We start from the raw sequence: 23,456 nt of genomic DNA on the forward strand, positions 1-23,456 counted from the left end.
TCAGGAGAAAACTGCCACTTTTAAGTTGTCTTCATTATCTTTTCTTTTATTATAAATTGCAAACAAATATTGATCAATTATGAACATTATTAGTGAAAGGCGTTTAATATGCATATGTACAAACAGGATATAACCGGAAGAACATCATAAATACTCTTTCAACAAAACTGAGAAATGCCTGCAATGTCAGAAGCAACCACACGGTTAGAAAACGAGTGAAGAGATGAATTGCATGGAAGCACATTTATGATCTGCCATCACTCTGTACAAAGATATACAAGCTCCTCTTTCCTCCACTTCTTTGTTCCGTGTTGTTGATTTGCCTTTCACATAAGCCTCAGTTCAACTACCACTCATACCAACAGCAACATCAGCACCATAGTCTTTTAGAGGAACTTTAACAATGTCCCTACTATAAAAAATCTCCTATTAGGAAGATTAAAATGCACCAATTCTAAGAAGGTATATCCTCTTTACAGAGAATTGTATAAAAAGCACAAGTTAATGAAGTATGTTAAGCCATAAGAGGAAGTGCTAGGCATGCTTTAAAATCTACATTTCTCTGTAAGCACCATATCGCAGTAAGGTAGCTTTATGTTTGGCACCACTGCCTAATAAGGAACCCTTTGTAAAGGTGCTGTGAGTTGTACTTGAGGCTTTAACTTTAGGGTTGCCAGAAATCCCTTTGGCTCCTCCAGCATGTCGTGTGCTTTTACAAGATTGTAGTTACAAATTCAATCCATAAAATGTGCGGTTAGTAAACTCTGAAAAGTTGATAATGAATGAATTTTGGTCCAGATGCTCTTTTCCAGAAGGACAGAGGTAAAACTGCACATTGGAGAGGTTTGCAAGATGAACTAAAAAGCTAAATGAGCTTTATTGCCAGAGAAGGATCTACTGTAGGGCTATATTTCACAACCCAGATGTTGTGATTTATTGAATCTAACTGATTAGGAAATGATGTATTAGCATTAATAAAACCCTTTGTTACAACTTATAAACACTTTATAAAGGGTGACTTATTAGTACGATAATTAAAGGATTAGGAATACTCTGTTCTCTTTATGGCACCAACAGAGAACAACTGGCACCACAGTATACATGAAATGTCAGTATGTCACTGTGACATGAATGATCTGAATGCACACCCTTTACCGTTAGCACCGTCTGCATATTTGGGACCGAATGCTGATTCACTTTAAGATTTTGTTTTTTTCCAAACCCACAATCCTCACCTAAATTCAAAACCCCTCCCTGTTCAAATATGGGGCGCTGCAGCCAATCCAGCGCGGCCATCTGGGCAACAGAGTGAGTAAATTTACCATCAGCGTTCTGTTAAAACCGCCCAAGATCAAGATGTCCCTCTCTACACCTCCCCTCCACCCGTCCTGTCTTCAGTTTCTGGGCTGGGAGTTGAACTCCTGGCAGATGTTGTGGATGATCTTGGGTACAAATTTGTAGAGATTGTCGAACTCATCAACGAAGAAGGAGTGCTCCTTGTCTGGGTCCGTGGCGATGTACTCCAGCTCATCCTGGGCTGCCCAGGCAATGCCGATGGAGTAGGCGATCACACCTAGATCACAGGAAGGGACGGCAGATTACACACAGAGACCTCACATGTGTTTGTCACATCCAACACAAACTGCATGACACCTCACTGTGGACTGACTCACACAGGAGGAAACTACTTTTTTTATAATTATATTGTTGATTCTGGCCTTTTTTCCTCCAAAAAGAATACAACAAAAATATCTAGTTTTAGATTAGGGGATTATGCATTTTTTTATTTTAACAATGAGTTTTGAAAATGTTTTATAACTGCAAGGATATAATCACTGCTTGACTTGACCGTATCTGCCTAAAATGTCTAAAATCTTGGGGTTTCTAGATAGCTCAGTTGGTAGAGCGATCGCCCATATATAGAGGTTTACTCCTCGACGCAGCGGGCCGCAGGCTCAACTCCAACCTGCGGCCCTTTGCTGCCCTATGTCATTCCCCCCTCTCTCTCCCCTTCCATGTCTTCAGCTGTCCTGTCAAATGAAGGCCTAAAATGCCCCCCCAAAAAATGATCTTTAAAATCTTGATCTCTAACCTTGGCGATGGACGGCCAGTGCAGGCGCCCTGACATCGTCGTAGGAGCGCCCGTCTGTAATGACAATCATGATCTTGCGTTTGTTGGGTTTGGATTTGCTGAAAAGCTGCTCTGCGGCGTAGGTGATGGCAGCACCGGTGCTGGTCCCGCCGCTCCAGTAGTTGATGCGTTTGATGGCGTTCAACAGCTCGGCCTTGTTGTTGTGCTGGCCGAAGCCAAACTCCAGCCTCTGCTCGTAGGTGTACTGCACAGCTCCGACCCGTGTGTCGGTGTCAGAAATCTCAAACTCCCGCGTGATGTTGGCCACAAACTGCAGCACCGTGCGGAAGTTGCCAGTTCCAACGCTGCTGGAGCCGTCGATGACGAAGGCGATGTCGTTGGCATTGAGGCAGGTTTTGCTGCACACCAGGCGGTCTGTGTCACACACTCTCTTCACCAGGGGCTGCACGGCCTTCCTCAGAGCAAACCAGCTGGCCACGGGGAGGGAGAAGAAGCCGTTTGTCCGACACACAGCCTGTGGGATGAAGGATAGGGGTGTGAATCTTCACTGGTGTCACGATTCGATTCAATTACGTTTATCCGGTCAACGATTTGAATCGATTCGATATCGCGATGCATCGCGATGCGCCACCTCCTCAAATTTATTACATATTGCTACACATGGTTTTCATCAGCAAGTTCAAGCAGTCAGATATGTATGAACTCCCCTTTTTAAGGAGTATCTTATCTTAAAAAAAAAGACATTTCCTGAATGTAACGGTGTCTGAACTCAGCAAAACAAAAACAAAAAAAGCAGCGACCGGAAAATGAATGGGTAACATCCTCCCGCAGTAATCGATTATGGTCTGTCACCGCATCGATGCAGAATCGTCCAGGTTCGCATCAATGAAATGATTAATTTCAACACCCCTAATGAAGGACCCACTTCAAACTGACACACCTCTGTGACAATACCCCCCACCTTGTCAACAAAGTTGGTCTCAACCAGGTTTTGTTTCTCGTTGTCATCAGCGCCCTCGATGGTGACGAAGAATATGTTGATGCCAGACTCCCGAGCGAGCCGAGACGCCTCCTCCACCTTGTCTGTGGGCCAGCCGTCCACCAGGACCACGGCCACGTTAGGAGCTCCGCCTCGGTTTCCATTGACATCACTGAAGTAGTGCTTGTTGATGTAGGAGAGGGCCTTTCCTATTAGTGCACCAGGGGGCAGCAGGGAGACGGTTAAAATGATACTACATCCACTTTCTATACAAGTCTGTGGTTGAAAGGCAGGAATGCATTCGAGAGAAGAAGCAATCTGTTGTTCACAAAGTACAAATAAATCAAAATACACATAGACCGTAGAGTGTGAAATGAAACAAAAGGACAATTGAGAAAAAATATATACTTTTGAAAGTGCTCATTACGTACATTCAGTGGACTGAGATTTTTTTGGGGAGATGTATTTATTTCCTAACCAGTATGTGCGGAAGCAACCTTCTAAAAAAAACACCTGTGTACAAATATACATGTCTCTGAACATTGCTTTAACTGTATATCATCACAAAAATAGTGATATCCCATCATTTAATCTGCCATAGTCTTATTGATGGTCTGAACGATGGCAGAAAAGGAGAGCCTCTGTTGGGGACTATAGATGCTTTTACAACCACTCATGCTGTTGTATGATTAGAGAGCACTTCTGGGCGAACACAAACAACACTATTTGTACGTGAATACAAAATTTAGCAAGTCATAAAGACACATGTGGCAGTGGGATGCATGATGCTGACGTACCAACCAGAGCAGAAAAACAGCACTTGTCCTCTGAAAGCTGACCCCCATGGGCTGGTAAAACCAAACGTTTTTTGGTCAGAGCAGAGGGAAAAATACGGCTTTCAGAAGCAGGACTATAATTTAGCTAACAGTGTCTCGCAGCAGATTTAGATTTAATTCTATCCTTGCATGTGAAAATGTGCCTGGCCAGTAAACCATGCGATAATTGCATCCCTTTCACTTTCACACTTGTGTGTGTAGGCATTTACAGTAGCTGGCAGCTAACAGCAGGTCACTCACCTACATTGGAGAGGCCTCCCTTCTGCGCAATCTTTTCTATGGCTGACTTCACCTCTCTGGAGCTGGAGTAAGACTTCAGACTGATCTCTGTCACAGGGTCATCCCTTCAGACAAAACAACAAGGGATCACATTATGTTTTCTTATCTAAAAAATGGTACATAATGAGTGACACAACAGGTATTGTGAGGTTACCCGTATTGGATGAGACCCATCATGGGTCCAGCCACACCCACGTTGATGGTCTGAGCCACCTCAGACAGGAAGTCTTTCTGGATCTTAAAGCGCCTCTTCCCAATGCTCCAGCTCCCATCCATCAGGAAGGCCAGGTCCACCTTACAATCTGCAAAAACAGGACACACCACAGGGTTACAGCAAATTGAAAATGTTCGACTTTGACGCCCTGCAGCATTAGTAGCAGAGAAGTCAATGTAACAGACTTAAAGGGCATTTTAAGCATTTTAAAAGATTTTTTTGCGGCATTTTAGGCGTTTATTGGATAGGACAGCTGAAGACATGAAAGACGAGAGAGAGAGGGGGAATGACGTGCAGCAAAGGGCTGCAGGTCAGAACCGAACCCGCTGCCACTGCGTCGACTACTGAGCCTCTGTATATGGGTGCGCGCTCTACCAGGTGGGCTACCCAAGCACCGTGAGTTTTTGACCACTGGTAGCAAATTTCAAAAAATGTGTGAAAATGTATTATGAGGGAAGAAAAAAAAACACTTTAAGCATCAGAGATACATACAGTGTGTTTTGGTGAGAAACACTGAATGTAAACATGACTGTTTGTTCATGACAAAATGTTATCAGTACCTTTAATTCACGCCACAGGTTTTGACACAGGGACACTGAAATGAATGCTCTGGCCCAGTTTTTACCAGGATTGTCAAAATTCTAGGCAATAATTTATAATTTAGGAGATGCAATAATCAAACATAAGGCTTTAAAGAGGGATGAGGGACATACTTGGGTCTCCCTGTGACACAGGCTCAGGTGCTCTGGGTACAGGTTCCTGCTCCCTCACGTTGAAGCCTGAAAATCAAGATACAAACAGCAACAAGCAAATCTTGCTGAAATCTGCTTTTTAAGGCTTTATACGATAATGAAGACTTTTCATGCATTTCACTGGGCATATTGTGTCCTTTAATAATCACTGAAATCACGTGGCATTTAAAAAGGATGGTGCAAAGAAAATTATAATTGACAGTCATAACCTTATCAACCTGTAAGGAAATTTAATCATGTGTTGGAATTATGTATTCCTAAATGTTCTACTCTCTCACTACAAAGCAATACAAAAGGTCTATCAACCTGAAAGTTTGTTTGGTAAAAATATCCATTAAACATGGCACCTTTGCAGCTGTTCACTTTCTAGAGATCATGATCCAGTATTTGTTGTGGCAAAAATGATGCAAAACAGGAACTGATTTTATCCGCAAGCAACCATGCCATTTGACTTTGACTCCAAATCCCTTCAATTACAGGCTGAGTACAAACCCAGATGCTTTTCCTTGGATAGCCTTGGTTTTGTTTGTACAGTCCGAACTGATGACTTACTGGTAAAGTGACTTTTTTTTTTTTTTTAGGGGGGCAGAAAAGTAGTAGTGCAGTAGTGCAAGCAATCTCACCTTCATAAAGGTTTGCATCTGGCTTCCAGGCATCCACTGGCTCCACTGCATAGATGATATCATACAAGCTCAGCATTAGCACATTTCTACCACAAAAAGCACTAACACTCATAATGTTAGCTACACCAAAAGGTTAATATCTTTTTTTGTAAGCTCTACTCATAAGAAAGCAGCAGCAGTTAGGGTAAACTCACAACTTACTGAATAGCAGAGCAAATGACGATGAAAAAGTCGGATTGCTTTATAGATGCTATATGATGTGCCCAATCTGTTTGTAGCCATGGTAACGACTGCTTACCTCTAGTGTGGGTTGTATCCAATGGCACTTTACGGATGCCATCTGAGTCAGTGGAGCGAGGCACTAAAAGTAAAGACATTTTTAGTGACGACAGACTGTGACACATATGAAACAAATGTAAACGCACCATGGTGTTAAAGCCTGCTCCCAGCCACTCCATGTCATTTGGTCGGATGTGTGGTGGTATTGTTGTGGTGCACTCTGGAAATGGCTTGGCCACTCAGTTTTCCAAACCAGGCTCGGCCGTGTCAAACAGATGGAACCATGGCCTATAATCTGGAGGTAAGGTTTTTTTTGCATGCTCTTTTGTGTCTTGTCAATGGGCCATATTGTAAGTGGTTTGTATTTTCTAGTGTTAAGACTGTGACAAAAAAAACAAATCAAATGTGCTACATGTAGTTCAGCATTTTGGGAAATACACTTATATTCTTGCCGGGAGTTAATGACAGTGCCACCCATTTCAATTAAACAAAAGAAAGGAATGAAACTAGTCCTGTGTCAGAAAATAAATTGGGAACATGAGAGTGTGGTCATGCCTGGGACGCTGTGTCACTGTGAGAAAACCGGTTTTACATCTGCAGAATCACAACCCATACACATTACAATATAAGACCTGAACCCCAAGGCCTGTTAGTTCCCAGTAAATAGAATAGAAAAACACTTACGGTACGGTCCAAAGTTATAAAACCAGCGCTCATACTCTGAGATATCAGGCCTAGGATCCCGTGCTAGAGGAGGATGTTGTGAAACCTGTTAGTATTCCCACAATGAATTTCAGAGGGAAAAGCACACATTTCCATGGTTGTGATTGGTCACATATTTCCCCCAACCAATCCCATACCAGTGAAAACAACAGCTTTGTGCAGAATTATCACTCACAGTGTCTCTCTCTCACATGCAAACATTATAAACCTGCCCTATGCTCTTCTCTTCCACGCTTTCTCTCATATGGCAGGCAGATGGCATGTAAAGACAATGTCCTGAGACATAGGCGTAGATTTATGTAGTTGTTTTTTTTTTTTGGGGGCTTTAACAAGGTCTCGTTCTCTAACAGATTTGTTGTTGAGATGTACATGATTCCTAAAAAAAATATACAGAAACATGTGATGATGTTTTGAATATGCAGAAAGTTTTGATGCAGAAAAGGCACAAAAATACGCCAGAATGGAGGAAATAGTGTGTGACGCACAACATTTCATGGGGTAGGACCCCCAGACATAATGTGCCCCCCCCCAATGCTGAAACAAAACCTACGCCCTTGTCCTGAGAGACAATTTGCATGTACTTACAGATGGAGCCAATTAAAAACATACATGGTCAGCAGATACCTCACTGTATCAGTCACACATAAGCATGCCATGTTTGCACATGCAACATCAATGGATACAAGGTGTAGTAACCTGTCGCTATGGAGGGGGGCAGTGCACACCAAACTGTCATGTTGTGCTGCCTTAGACTGACTTACCCGTAATCTCAGGTGTGTCCGTCTCACTCCACGTGTATCCTGAGTCTGGAGCTGCATAACTAACGTCTGAATGTACAGCAGAGAAGGTGGAGGCATCAGCAACGACAAGGGTTACATTTAGGGTGCTTAATGACACACCCATCAGCCTCTGCTGCACTTTGTATTCAGTGCTAATTAGCAAATGTTAGCATAGGAAACTGAAAAAGATGGTGAACATGGTAAACATTCTACCTGCATGAATGTAGAGATGAATGTATTACAGGAAGAGGAATTGCTCTTAATACAGTACATCCACGTTGTAAAAGAAATGTTAGCGTGCTGTCGTTAGCATTTAGCTGGAAGCACCACTGGGTTAAAGCACAGCTGTAGACTCTTTTATCTTATCTTGTTTTGACAGACATTAAAGTAGAGGTTAATACAATCAAAGACAGCTTATTCTAATGGTATGATGCAACGTGTGTTTGGGACCATAACTTGTGTTATTCAGTCATTTATTTGCAACATGACATGCTTCATTGCAAAACCGACTTTCAAAGTAGCTCCTCTACGGTTCACTTGCATTGATCACCATAGATTAGGCTGTGAGATGAGACAAACTTACAAAATTGTTTCTTACTACAAGTGAGAATTCTAATTCTAATATATTCATTAGGCTATTTAATAGGCATTGGATTAATAAATCAAAAGCTTAGATTTATCTTAATAATTGCACCCATATCAGTCTTACCTTAGTCAGTTTGAGCAATATACAAAATATTTACATTTGTATTAGAAAAAGCTTATGAATTGTTGAAGGAGGATGATCTATTTTGTATTTGGTACCTGTTGGTCGTCGAGCTCCAGGGAACCAATCAGCACGAGGAAAGGAGGGAGGTGTCCACTCCCTTCTGGGAAAAGCTGTGCAGGGGAAGATTAGAAAGCTGGGTTAAGCGTCAAGGGGGAGCATACTTGTGACCGCCACTAAACCTGCCACGTTATTAGTGGGGTATGCACAAGATGTTCAGCCTCAAGTCTAGACACTAATACAGTAGTCAGACAGACAGAGAGTCAGAGAGACAGACAGACAGACAGACAGACAGACAGACAGACAGACAGACAGACAGACAGACAGACAGACAGACAGACAGGGACTAAGCGACTGAAGGGGTTGTTTTAGTGAATTTCAGCCTAACTTTTTCAGGATAGAGACACAGAGGAAGCCCAAATCTCTGAGAAAATGGGTTTCTCATTTTTTCTGTTTTCTACCTGCTGCTCTTGGATCACAATTTGTTCGCAAAGACTCAAAGTTTTGGACTTGTAACGTAGCAAAAACATCAGACAGTTTAATTGGCCAGACTCTTGTATGGCTCGAGGTAAATTGAAATGTGATTGACCACTATAACCCCAAATAGCTGAGCAAAACCATAACAGTGCATTGTATTTGTCTTCACTGACTAAACCATGACAACACACTTCAGTTAACCCCTCCCTGAGGTAGATGGGTAGCTTACACAAACACACAGCCTGGTTCCCATCCAGTGGCAGCTAGTGCGTAGGGCCTTTGTTGACCGGGACGGGCTGGGAGAGCCCAGCCAGCGGCCCAGTGAAGCGTAGGAGTATTATTCTAAAGTTGGTGTCAAACTAGGGACAGTGTAGATAGTAGGACGCAGAGATTAGCCTAATCTGCTGCAGGTCAAAGGCCCAGCACTACACAGCAGACAGTGTTGTTATTTTTTCTGATGAAACAGGTGCTTTAAAAAGGATTGAGTTTAACTCTCCTGATCATAGCCACTTCAGTGGTCACTGCGGCCAGAAGGTCAGAGCAGGATTGGGGATACTGATCCTCACCTTGGGTTGTAGCTCAGTCTACAATAAGTTTGCAGGGGCGTTGGTAATGTATGCAATTTCTCTGAAAGTCATAAAGCAAATTTGATTGCATTTCAACACCAACGAACAGAATTGTAACATGTTTAACAGGTTTTTCATGAACCTTTGTGGTTGTCAAGTGGGCACATCTCATTGCAAATGCAAGGCTAAACTGCATCGTAACATTTCCAGAAAGCTGAGCAATAATTTTCGAACATCTGTTTGGGGCAGTAGGGTGGCAAAGTGTCCGGGGAGAAAACCCTTCAACTCATAAACCCCAAAGTCGGCAAGCATCCACCTTGCTGTAGTGTCCTTGAGAAAGACACTGAATCCGTGGCGGCTCCAGGGGCGCTGCTGTGTAGCTGATCCTAACCTCTGACCTCTGACCTCAAGCCTAAAGAATTTCCTTAAGGGTTCAATAAAGCATCACTCTATTATCCACAAGCTACTGATCTGAATAACTGTTCTCTGCACTGATCAGAAACTTTACAAACTCTCAGCAGAAACACGTTAGTCAGATAAATGATGCACTAGCTTAAAACAGCTCAGCTGAGACTGCATTTTAGACATATCATACAATCAACCATCATTTAAATGGATATAACTCTGTCTAATTTTAGGGATCTATGGTTTTGCATTCCACAGAAGCAAAAACAAAAGCACATTCTCCAGCAACCCAAACCTATCCTGGTTTAAATGGCGAGAGCTTTCTATTCTTGACAGGCTGGAGAGTGGACCCAGATCCTGCAGCGCTGTGGATCGGGTCATACGTCTCTCTGGGAGCGGCACCGGGCCACTTGGTGCTGCTGCTTTCATCTCTATCTCCCTCTCTGCAAGCATTTACAAGGGAGGGGAAGAGGCCAGACCAGATGGGATCTGTCATAAGTTGTTATTACAGTACTGACAGAGCGTGTTTCTCATCGTGGTCTTATCTAGAAGAGAGAGTTGAGAGTTTGCTGCTGTCTCAGAATAGTGGAGATACGGCGCAAGATGAAATTCAGGACCATGATATCACATTGTCGCCCATCTCTGAGTCGTATCAACATACTCACTGCTCATTTTTTCACGTTGGGTTGAGTGAAAGTATGTAATTGTATTCCTGCTCGTCGAGGACTGGCCACGCATTGAACCACAGTATCCCACAGAGGGTAAACATTAGTGCTGCTTTATAAAACATTTCAACCAGGGTTTAATGGCCCTAGTTGTTCCCCTGTTTGATCCAACCTGACGACTTCTCTACGTCAGTGATTGCGTCTGCTAGTGCAGTTTCAGGGTCTGGAGATACTTACCGGGGTTTGACTGGCTCATGGTTGGAGTCCGCTCGGGCGGAGCCGGCTGAACCCTGTTAAAAGCTGTTTGTTGCAATGAGAAACAGGCAGATAGAAATAAGAGAGGAAAAGGAGGGAGAAGGGGGACAGAAGTGAGCTTCAGTTCGGGGGCTCCATCCACAAATGCAGCCCAGCTGTTTTGCTTTGAGTGAACTTGAAGGCATTTTCTCCGCAGCATGATATCAAAAACAAAGGGATATATGCTGGGCGTATTTACATGCCTTAACTCTGCCTTATTTGCCTCTTTTCATCTCGGAAAATGAAAACATGAATAAGAGGATGTGCCTGATGACAGAGAACAGTGACTATCCTGAAAGGAATGTTAGCTGAGCTGCTTGATGGAGGGGGTTAGTGGTGACCCTGGGGTGAAGATCACAGGGCTTATGGGTGTGGATACGAGGGTCAGACTTACAGAGGTCTACGTCTCCTGGATTCTTGTTCCAACAAAGACATCTGTCCCCTCTGCTGCCCCTGGCCCACATTCCCTGTCAGTCCCACCATGTCTACCTATTTGTTACTCTGAATGTGTGTGTGTGTGTGTGTGTGTGTGTGTGTGTGTGTGTGTGTGTGTGTTAGTGATGAGGCTTACCTGGACCAACTGGAGAGGATGGCTGTCTCCTGATGGTTGCCCCTGCCTCTGGTCTGCGCATGCCTGGGACCAAGATTGAAAGACAAACGTATAACGAGACAACATGAAAATAACACTCCTCTTTTTTATCTGCACAAAACATTGGGTTAAAAATTGACCTTGAAAGACAACAGAACAGAAGTTGGGCTTCTCCAGAACAATCTGGTCTGACCGTGTGTTAGAAAACTAGTCCAAGTCTTTTGAAGCAGTTGTGCACATACAGTCATGCAGAGTTCACGTATATCAGTACAAAAGAACGATAGAGCAAAGATCAAATGTTGAGGCAATCTCTGGTTAAGGTAGAAAACAAAAATGACACATCAGGAAGATTAAAGCTTGGTTTACCTGCACTGGCACGTTGTGGGAATCTATTCGGATAGGCACTTCCTCTGAGTACTTTGAAGAAATGCCATGGTTTAGTTAAATTGTTATATGTGGTGTAAAGGACTTTTCAAGAGCTGCAGAATCAGTGAGAGTATAGACATACCTTGGCTGGGACTCTTTCCTTGACCATTCTGTGACTGTCCTATCCCAGTGTTGAGAATAACAGTATGGGCAAATTTAGACAAAATGTTTTTTCATGTAAATTAGATGCAAATGTAGCAAATACAACAATGTTTTGGATTTAGTATGAACCAATAACCCAGGGCATGGCTTTACTGTTTTACGTTTTGGGCTTAAAACAAGTGAACTGAACGGATGTCCATTATTAAATACACAAGTTGTGCCATTCATAATGACAAACTTGCTTTGAAAGCAGGCCAACCGATACCTTTAATACAGAATACTTGATTAATCCTGATGCACACTATTCCCAGAGGACAGACGTAATGCCAACACCACATGCTTGATGTAAACACGTATTCCTGCATACATCCCAGTCCAAAGGAACACCCTCTCATGCCACCAAAAAAAATAAAAAAAATAAAACTCTTTCCTTTGCTTTGCTTCACTTACTTGAACTTGCGGCTGCCACAGAGGCAAGGTATGGGTGACTGCTGCCTAGATAAAAGAAAGACAAATGGGGTGCCAGTATGGAGAGAAGAGAGATAATGTTACAGAAAATGAAGGAGAAAGAGACGGGTGGGAGGTTGTCTGGCAGAGAGCCCATCTCATTTACACACATACCTTAAGATATTGCTGCATTGTCTACTCACTGTTGCTGCATTTCTATCCAAAAAATAGTGCAGATGACTCACAGTGATTACCGTCTGATAATGTTTTCATTTAATGAGAGTGATGAAAGGTCTGGTGATCAAGTGTACGGTAAAGTCAGTCAAGCAGCTGAGCAGCATCGTGCTAACTTCGTCACAGACCAGCTGTAATTTGTCATAATTGCAGTTGCGCCTTGAAATTACCAGCTGCAATCACTCGTCTTCATCACTCAGTTTCACACAAATGAAAGCTCGTTCTGGCAAACAATCATTTCTAGTTACAAGCTGCTAATGTTAGTAAGACGTCCGCTAGGCGACACACTTGCTGCAGTGGATCTTCTGTGTGGATTGGTATTACTGGATCATTAACAGCATCCTGCATCCAAGTAAATACGCAATCCTGCACATAACATACATGGGTCCATTGATTTCGAGGAAAGAATTAGCTTTTTGTACATTTTGTACGTTTAGATGCAGAAATGATGTGCGTGGTTGTTTAAATCACCTGCATCCCTGACTTTATGCACAGCAGCACGAGGCTTGGTAGTAGTCGGTGGTGGTGGAGGTGTAGTGGTGGTGGTTGTGGTGGTAGCCAGTGTGGTGGTGGTGGGTTCAGGTGTTGTAGTTGTGGTGGGTTCAGGTGTTGTTGTCATAGGCAGCGCTGTGGTGGCCTCCTTTTGACCTGAAAGGAGATGATAAATTAAGGCGGTCTTGTATAAGACAGATTGATGGGGAGGAAGAGCGTCTACAGTAACTGCTGTGTTTTAAGCATTCTCGACATTCTTCACCGGACTGCAGTACTCTGACTCCTCATTCAACCTGAGCGAAGTTCAACATGCCAGACTCAAGTGGGGGGGACGTCTCTGTAGTAACTTTGTCCCCAGAACACACTTATCTGGTGATTTGTAAACCAAAAGACGTCAAGATGTCAGGGTTAAAACTGGGCAAAAATTGCTTGGAAAGTAAAGGTTTTTAGATGTCCACCTTTCAATTAACCTTTGTTTTAACAGCTTTTCAATAGCTAGATTTTAATGTGAAAATGTCCTAACTATAAATAAAATAAATATAGTGAATGAAAATGCTGTGGAAATAATGATTATATGTTGTCTGGACATCTAAAAACCTTTCATGTTTTAACCAAATTTCTCTCAGTTTGAACCAACATGTCTAGATAGTTTTTTGAATTACAAATCACCAAATCAGTACTTACTGGGTCCTAATTAGATGTCCTATCATTGTGAAACACCAGGGATCTGTCAATCCACTCAATGACGAACTGATTTTAATGCACCAAAATTCATATTCACGTAAAAGATGCATGATGCTTGTGTAAAAATAACCCTCCTCTCACTTGTTTTCACGTAGGTTGGTCTTGAGGGGACGTAGTCCAGAGTAGATGGGTAGATCACTCCTTTCTTGGGCTTCCCCACTGAAACAAAATAAAACCATCTGGTTGGAGGTCTAACTCTAAAGAACTGTGTTTAACAGTGTTAATTTCATCATTAATACCTGAGACAACGAATGACTCCCTCCACTTAGGTAGAGACAGTGAGCGCACTCCATTGGCATTACTGCCTTTGTAGATGTTCTTCCCGGCCATTTTCCTCACTATCACCTTCCCTCCTGTGTTGGTGATGACGCCACTGTGGATACAGAATGTATTATCAGATATATTACTGATAAAAGACTATTTTGACTGCCATAAAGATGTCTCACATTCATCACAACTACTGTTAACCTGTGTATGGCTGCGTTGCAGATGCTGGAGATGGAGGCGAACACGCCTGTCCCATAGACTTGCTGCTTTGTCTCCTTACAATGTGCGGGACATTTGACTATGAACTCTGGGAGATTGATCTTTCCTGCTCTGACATCACACTCTATGGCTGGAACAACTGTGGAGGGAAGAAGAAGTAGAGCAAGATGGTTGAAAACAGGATATTAGACAGGTCAAGATGTTACGTATTACCATTGTTTCGACAGCAGTGCAATTAGAGCTTAAACAATTAGTCAATTACAGTCAATGAGTCAGTTTACATAAATAATATCTGCAACTATTTTGATGAACAAATAATTGTTTCAGTTATTTTGCAAATAACTAACTATTTGTGTAAGTTCAGATTTTCTTTTTATTATGGGATAGTTTACTGAATAAGTTTTGGAGAGTTGGTCGGATAAAACAAGCAATTGGATGACCTTACTTTGGAAATCATGGTGGGCATTTTTCACATTTACTGGCATTTTATGGACCAAATGATGTATTGATTGATCAAGAAAATAATCATCCCAAAAAAAACAATAGATAATGACAACAATTAGTTAGTTGTAGCCCGAATTCCAATGACTACACTTCAGCATGTATCAAATCAATGTTAACTGTTTCCAGCCTTGTAATGTTTCCAGCCTATAAATAAAGATTGGAAGTTTTTACATTTTGAAGTGACTTTTTGAATAAGTGAATTAAAAGAGACTGCAGTGGAGACAATAACACTGGGGCTAACAGAGATTACAGGCTTGCTTGTTGATGATGTCTACCTAGCTTTGGTTTCTTGTTCTTTGATCCGTCAGGCCTGGCCCAGCAAGCACAGGAGAGGAGTAGCGCTGTGTGTGAGACAGAGGGAGTTTCACATAATAGCAGACAAAGTAACATAATCATCGGTGTGTTTACTGTACACACAGCACCTACACAGAGGATGCTGCTGTTTGATGAATGCATAGAAAACTGAGTCTGAAGGAGTATTTTGGAAATATGAAACGTTGTGGAGGATGATATATTTAAAACCAGCGTACTCCTGCAGAAAGACAGACGGGTTGCTCACCGAGGCAGATGGCAGTGAGTGATGCTCTGCTCATGATGGGTGGTGTGCTGCTTCAGCGGGTCAGCCAGATGTCCTTGTCTAACCTCCCAACCTTAGAGAGAAGAGAAGCAGCAGAATGTATCCTCTGAAACTCATTTCCTGCTTCCTGACTGCTTACTCACTGAAAGTAATTTTGGACACTTTTTTGAGTGTCAGCTAGAAACAAGACAGAGTAAACTTGTGCCACTGAGATACACTTTCCAGAGATTTTTGGATAAATAGCAGACAGACTGTGCACTGTAACTATACGCAGAGCTGAATGACTCATCCAGCGTCCAAAAGGCCAAATGTGGACAATTAAACATTCATCGTAACTCACATTGTCTCGCCTACTTCTAAGATCAGTCAGATCAAATACCGATTGTATTTTGGCATAGCTCAATGTGTCTTGTTCCAATTATTTGGTTTACACAAGGCTGAAAGTATTTGCCAATCAGAAGCTCCACAGCAAACATCTGGGCTGAGACAAAACAGTATGTAAGAGCCCTCCCTCTATCTGAGGAGTCAGACTCAATTAAAGAGTACACAGACACAATTTAATGTGTAAGGAATGGGGGAATGTGTTCAATCAGATGACTTCTTTGTTTGACACCGACAACCACAACAAGCTGGATCCCAGTTTGAAATACAGTCTGTTTACAGTACACAAAACATTTAATTATGTGCTGTAATTCTGAGTCAAAAGATTTACCCATGTAAAGACATACATTAAAGTGGAAGCCTGTGATAACAAGAACAGAAGTGGGTCGCCAAGACCTCCTTCCAGACACTGCAGGTCTCTTGTAGTAATGATAGTGTAGCCCTACAACAGCAACGTCTGAACTAAGACAGACAGCCAGAGAAAGTCTTACATTGGCTGGAAAATAAGCTAAATATGAGAGCTACCCCAGTCCCTGTCGAGGCGATGGGATGGAGCTCCTCATCCGGGAGGTGATGACTGAGGCCTCCCTGTTAAAAGGGGACTGCTGTACCTCCCTCCAGGGCGGCATCTTGTCTGTCACTGCCACTACACACCAGCAGGTTCAATCTGATCAAGAGGGAACATGTGATACAGCGACCTCTGAGGCATAGTCAGATGCAGTTCAGACTGTGCATGTTAGCAATATGAAGTAGTACTATTGAAAATGCAATGTAAAAATAAACCTGTCTTATTCGATCTGACTAGAAGATCGCCAATTGGATCCCAGGAGGATACATTTATGTGAGGAGAGTCTCTACCTTAAAACAACTAGTGAGGTGCCTTTGAGCAAGGCCTTTAACTTCCAACTGCTCCAGTTAGTGTGAATAACTGTGTAAGTGTGAACAGGGCAAAACATAAATAAAAGGTTTAAAAAAAGAAATAAGTCATGGGCTTTATTGGGGTTTTATCATAGACTGTATAAAATATGGATGTAGTCGCCATCTCGGCAGTACCTGACATCGGCTAATCCAAAAATGGGCAAATAGGTGGTGTGTGGATGGAGCTGAGGCTACAGTCTACGCTTGCCTCCTGTGATGGCAGCACACCTGTCACTCAAAGCAGAACTTTAATCCTGAATATTACAAAACAGGCAAGTTATAATTGTATTGAAGGGGGAACTTAGCTATAGGGAGACCAAAACCATTTTTTGTACCAGGCTGGAAACATGTTTAATTCTGCTGTAAATTTAAACATTTTAACATGGGGGTCTATGGGAATTGACTCCCTTTTGGAGTGGCAACTCAATGAACTGCAGTTTTTGGCACTCCGCAATGGCTTCATTTGACAGCACCAGAGGCTGTTGCTTGGTTTTTATCCTTGATAATTCTAACTGGAGTGCAGAGGTATACATACAATCCCTACATTTTATTGATCAAATTAAGTTAGTCAATCTCTCATAAAGCACGGAATTGGCAGTGACAGAAACATTTCACAATTTCCCAAAGTAAAAATTTTTTCAAACAGTCTGTACGCTAAATATGAAGCCAGAGCTAGCAACCTGTTAGCCTAGCTTAGTAAGACTGGAAACTGGAAAACATCTAGCCTGGCTCGAAATCTGCCTACCAGCTCCTCTAAAGCTCACAAATTAACGTTATATTTAGTTTGTTTTAATTTATACAAAAACAGAAGTGTAAAACCGCAAGCTGTGGTTTTAAGGGAGGTTATCACTTGGACGGGCGCAGTAACTTACTGTAATCTTTGCAAGTTACTTGGCAATGTTAAGGTGACAGCAGGACCCCAGGAATTCACTGTGCCTAACCAAGAAATGCCACCGTATGAAATAGTCTGGCACATAACCCCCAATAAAAACACAATGTGTTTTACACTTTGGTTTGTGTCCTGATTTAAAAAAAAAAAAATCTAAACTGTATTAACCATTGGATTTTATAAGATTTGGACACAGCATCTACGTAAGTGAATAGGTGCATTCAACAAAATATTGAACCATCCCTTTAAAATTTAAGAATGAATCACCAAATGTCTCCTAAACAATAGCATCCTGTGATGGATCTGTATCAGATTGCATCACAGTCCTGTCAGGCTCCTAAACATGAGTATCAGTGTAATGAAATGTTACCTCGATCAGCCATTTCCATGCATAGGTCTGTATTGCAGCTTCTACATAATGTGTGCACAAGGTGCTTGTGGTGTACTGAAGTGCATGATTTTTCATCTAATGATGGTATTTTTGAGTCAATACACACCGCAAACATAACACATCATGTTAAGGTAAAATGAATATAACTGCAGTTGGCAGTAATAGGACTTTCCCTAATGCAGCTCTACATTTTTATCTGACATTCATGAGCACTGACACGATTTTTCCACAGTGTTGTGCTTTGACAGGCAGATGGTTCACTGCTGCACAGTCAGGACTACAATTTGTCCTTGCGGGGGAAGAAAGCTGAGGCTGGGAACAAGCTTGGACAGATATGTACATCTACAGTACAGGAGACAGACCTGCAGCATATGTGAGGTGAGTCAGCGCACTTCACTGGATAATGTAAATTACAAAACTGATCTGTAATACACCTGCGAGGAAATCTGAACCGTGAACCCCAAGTTCTCCGACATTGAGCTACTTCTAGCGCACAAACACTCCAAAAGAAGCCTTTGTTCAGTGAGTCCTTTAAGAGAGGCATGACATCATTGTTGGACAAAATGAAATGTGCAAAAAAATGACAATAATTTCAGACCTCTTAATTTGTGTTCTCAGTGTGAGCCTCTAAATGCCTCCTTCTCCGAGCAGTGAAAAGTGGGGCAAATGATATCCTTTGACAAACACTGTAGGGAGTTTCCTGTACACTAGATAATAATCCTGGGGAGACGCGCGCAAAAACACACACACACACACACACACACACACACACACAACTAAACTAAACAACTAAAGGATAAAATAATCAAACATAAACCGAGATCTGGGATAACTTTTCACATGCTCAGATAGCTTTGGAGACGGCCACTGTATGAGAGGGCATTCAGATTCCACCACCATACGTCACAATCAGGGTAGGTTGCACACTGTAGGTGTTTTATATCCTACGTACACCTGTGCTAAACTTTAGATAAGGCATGCACTGCTTTACCTGGCCTCTGCATTGCCAGAATGCTTTATTTTTCACCACGTTGCGCATATTCTGCATCTGATTTCTACTGGGTGGGGACATAAATCAAACAAACTGTTACAGTAATAACTATGACACACTTTGCAAGAAAAACCACTGAAGATGAAAGATGAAAGGTTCTGTGCAGCAGGGGGCTCAGTCACTTTCAAACCCAGCAGCTCAGACAGTCACATAGTTTGAGGAATTAAAGCGCAATTCAATTCGGATAACATTCTTACTACAATGTGGATTACATGCACAAAATAACCTAACTGGGATTACAAGGCCCAGCAGATTTGTGCAAAGACTGTTGGTCTACTGTTTCAGCTCCTGCAGGCAAATAATAATGCAGGATGAAAATCACACCTTGCAGGAGTGTCCCAGATAGGCTATCAGTGGCTATAATGCAAACAGGATGTACAGTAGCTACCTGTGCCTATTCCAAATACCAGCACACGTGTTCTCAAAGCATGGGCAGACCACACACCTGTGACTGGTGAACCACAGTCTTAGTTGTTGATAAGCACTGATGATAATACACTGAAAATGTCATTATCTCCAGCTTTTCCATCAGTTATGATGGTCTTTAGGGCTATGCAGCTTCATGTATTTTAATCTTCCTCCATTTCAGCAGCACCCGCATTCCTTGGCTGGGGTGGCCAGTGTAAATGCAACAAGTGTAAGCACCAAATGGGGACTGAGGTTTTTTTTGAGTGCTGTGACCTGACTAGAACTTTTCACAGTGTTCCTAAGTGATGGCATGCCTACAGTAAGACAGTATTTACAGACACCCAGTGCCAGGGACTGTTAAATCCCAGCATTCACAGGTGTCAAAAAAGTACTGTAAGCATGGTAGATGTGCCAAGTGCTGTAGCAACAAGCCAACTAAACAACCATAGAAGAGATCAGACACACAGGAAAGCCAACATGTCTCTACAAGGTCATTTCTGTAGCCTTTTGGTCTGTTGCTGGGACAGTATTTGTTTATCAAGCACATAACAGGCTGAATTACTTTCATTCTTGGCACCATCTTAAGTGCAAGCCAGAGCCTGTCGTCTGCTGCTGGACATAATATATATAGAGACCACCTGTGCCTAATCAGGCTCATTCAAACCATACAGAAATTTCAGAAATAATACACAAAGAAATGTCAAACATAATGTGCAAGACATAAAAATAAAAGCTGAAAAATTCACTTGTCGGGTTTGCTTATTATTTCATTGGCAAAATGAGTCATTTCAAAATAAAGGCTTGGGCTAGCTGGACAGAAATATAAATAAAGACGTATCATTTCCCACAGATCAGTTTCATAATCAGCATTGAGAGTTTGTAGGCTACAGTAGGAATGATCATGAAATGTCTGAATTTATTCAGATAAAAACCTCACTTTAGGAAAAAGCAAGTGGGTGTTTTCTTAAAAAAGAGCGAAAGACTAAGAAACATTTACAAAGTAAACACTGAACTGAAGCAGATTTACGCTTATTTGGGCCGCCTGTCGAACCTCACAAGCTGAAATGAATCATGAGTCACATATTGCAAAAGACATTAGTTAATAAAAAACAAAAACTCTAAAACCTCGTGTAGTGTTGGTTAAAACTCCTTACAGAGCTGATTACCGAAGGTTTTTCGCTTGTACGCAATCAATTACGCGCAATTACGCACCATTTAAAAATGTATTCACGCCACGCATCAGTAAACTTCATATGCTGAATTGTAGCTCTCTGTTCAAAATCCTCATCTCCGTAGAGCAATAAAGGTAAACTTACCTGAGAAGGTAAAATAGTTCTACAGGAGTTAAAACAAAAGTAATTCCTTGCGCAGTCTTCCCCGAGTCCTCACTCTTTCATTGAAAAATAATGTTGGATCAGCGGGCGTGTGTGCAGGCGCTGAACTGTTCCACCTGGACTTTTACTCCTGCATGATCGGAGCGCTCATTAAAAGTGGAGGACGGGACGGGGCCAGAGTTTCCCCTCTTTGCCCATCCCACTTCAACCACCCAGCTCTCTTCACCCAGGCAGGAGTAGATCAGTAACCCGGGGCCATCATGAGAGGATGCAGAACTGGTACTAGCGTAGCAGTGCGTGCAAGCATCCTTTTGTTTGTTTGACATGGTTTTTTTTTGTTTTTTTTAGGACAGAAGCAGCCAACACATATAGTATATTCATAGTTTTAGCACGCCCAGGGAATGGATGTGCTTTATATTGGCACTTTAAGCTGCATATTTTCTGTTATGTAAGGGAGGAAACCCCAGCTATGTGTTCTGCAACTCACTCATCCCATCATCTGACTGAGAAATAAATCAACTAAGAGCAGTGTGTCAACTCTCACCAGAGTAATCACCCCTCCTCCACTAAATAAACCAATCAACACCTGTTTGAGAAACAGACACTTGAAGTCACATCCACTGTCACTTTGGGGTTTGTGGCTTTTGTCTGCTGCTGGTCTACAGTACATGTGAACTCCAACAACATCCCCCGTAACACACATTCATATCTCAACCTCAACTACTTTAACAGGGAGAGCCTGTTAGATTATGCAGATTGGCACACATGCTGCTGTTATTATGCACTATATGGATGCTTAAGCTGAAGCTGATTGCAATTTTGATTTAAAGTTCTTAAGGGCTGCTGTAAAAGAGCTCATTGTGCATGTTATTATGGTATTTGCACAAACGCAGAATCCACCTTGGGAACTTTTTATTAAACATTAAACCTTCATGGCTCAAGTAGATAATTGCCCATTGATGTTGCTAGAAAGGCTTTGTTTCATGGTTGATAATTTCTCTTTCAACAGTGCCAAGTTTGAAAGCTTTTCAGCAGAAAAAAGGTTGTCCTAAATCACCACACCCATGGAACAGTGGAGGAGTTTTTATAGTTTTCTGCTAAAAATAGAGCCATGCTGCATCACCTGACATGATGCTTTAGTGAATGGAGATGTAAAAAATGACATATTTCTATAGGTGGTACTTAGCTAAGTTTAGCATTTATCAGGGGATGATGGATGTATGGTAGATCTAATGGCATCAGTGCCCTCAAAGGCAGAATTTAGTGCCATCACAGTTGAGCTGAGGACAGTTCAGCGTTTCCAGACGTTGTTATGCATCTGTCTCACTACATTACTGACTGCACGTCTCATCAGCTGGAGATACTCTGAGAACATTTTGTTAAATCTGCTGTTACTAATTTGGATTGAATGGTCACTAAAAAAAAAAAAGCTGCAAGCAGCTTTGGATGGGCCCTCGCACCTCCTTGCACGTCGGGGTTACTGGCGGACGCCGTTGCGACCGTGCATTTGCGCGACACTCAGACACTGCAAATCGTCACCAATGAAAAGGGAACTCTCTGCTGAGTTCAACGATACCTCACATAAGACTCTATGTCATACAGTTCATTAGCTGTGAAAGGGGGCGTGGCTTAAGCTTAGGGGGCGGGCTAAACCATGACCAATGAAAACGGAACTCTCTGCTCAGTTCAATGATACCTCACACAATAGTGTACAAGAAACTGGTTATTAGTTATTAAAGGGGGCGTGGCTTAATCATATGGGGAGGGGCAAACCGTCACCAATTAAAAATGAACTCTTTGCTGAGTTCAATGATACCTCACACAATAGTTTAGTTTAAACTGTTCACAAGTTTTGAAAGGGGGCGTGGCTTGAGTACATGGGCATGGCTAGAGTATAGGGGACGGCTCAGTATCACATGTAGATCACACATTCTAAGTTTCATGTCAATCGGATGATGTTTGTCATTTAAGGCTGATTTCCTGTTGCCAGCAGGGGGCGCTATGACCAAAAGTCAACTCAGGCCTGGACTCTTGTCAATCATGACAAATTTCGTCCAGATTGGAAAATGTGAAATCGAGTTACAACAACTTTCTTGTTCATTGCTAAACGATCAAAGTGGCCGCCACGCCTACACTGTTTGACAAAAAGTCTTGATTTTAATAACTTTTCATTGTTGAGGTCTTTAGATAGCAAACACCACATTTGAAGTGGATCTGATGAAATCTCTAGGAGGAGTTTGTTAAAGTATAGTACATTGACTTTTAGGTCTACTTCCTGTTGCCAATAAGGGGCACTATGACTTTGAGTCAATAACGGCCTGTAGATGTCGTCAGGGTTGGACTCTTATGAATCCTGAAAGGTTTTGAGCTGATTGGGCAATATACACTTGCGTTACACCCACTTCCTGTTTCGTTGGCGAAACGCACTAAATGGCCGCCCCGCCACGACCATACCCTATGACGAAATTTTTTTCTTTTACTAACTTTTCATCTCTAAGGTCTTAAGATGGCACAGACCAAATTTGAAGTGGATCAGATCAAATCGGCCTTTTCGCCGCTGTCGGTGCTGATGCTCTAATAAAAAATGGTCATTGTAAGACCTGGAAATTAAAACTCTTATTTCAACAAGTGCGACGTGAGATTCAGAAAATAATTTATTAACATTTGTTACACATACATTATTTATTAACACGGGTAAGACCAAAAAATATAAAAAATACTCTTAATCTCCCCTTGTAATCAAGTCAAATGTCT

The 23,456-nt window shown here is 42.1% G+C and overlaps 1 protein-coding gene across 5 annotated transcripts; it reads right to left on the bottom strand.

Annotated features, from left to right (window-relative positions):
• Positions 1–82: 82 nt before the first annotated feature.
• On the bottom strand, positions 83–20,747 carry vit (vitrin). Of its 5 annotated transcripts, XM_028603046.1 has the most exons (23): positions 20,685–20,747; positions 15,313–15,403; positions 15,029–15,094; positions 14,232–14,388; positions 14,003–14,136; positions 13,845–13,922; positions 12,999–13,175; positions 12,297–12,341; positions 11,827–11,865; positions 11,685–11,735; positions 11,301–11,363; positions 10,673–10,735; positions 8,361–8,435; positions 7,539–7,604; positions 6,739–6,801; positions 6,074–6,136; positions 5,776–5,820; positions 5,114–5,179; positions 4,341–4,488; positions 4,148–4,251; positions 3,054–3,280; positions 2,093–2,606; positions 83–1,573 (listed from the first exon to the last, which is right to left on the bottom strand). In XM_028603046.1, the coding sequence occupies exons 2-23, from the start codon at positions 15,344–15,346 to the stop codon at positions 1,395–1,397; spliced, it is 2,457 nt and encodes an 818-aa protein (XP_028458847.1). In that variant the 5' UTR covers positions 15,347–15,403; positions 20,685–20,747; the 3' UTR covers positions 83–1,394. The 5 variants fall into 5 exon arrangements, with proteins under 5 accessions (XP_028458847.1, XP_028458849.1, XP_028458850.1 ...); XM_028603048.1 differs by lacking the exon at positions 10,673–10,735; XM_028603049.1 differs by lacking the exons at positions 11,685–11,735; positions 11,827–11,865.
• Positions 20,748–23,456: the final 2,709 nt, after the last annotated feature.

The sequence above is a fragment of the Perca flavescens genome, chromosome 17 (genome assembly GCF_004354835.1).
Source record: "Perca flavescens isolate YP-PL-M2 chromosome 17, PFLA_1.0, whole genome shotgun sequence".
Taxonomy (NCBI): Eukaryota; Metazoa; Chordata; class Actinopteri; order Perciformes; family Percidae; genus Perca; species Perca flavescens.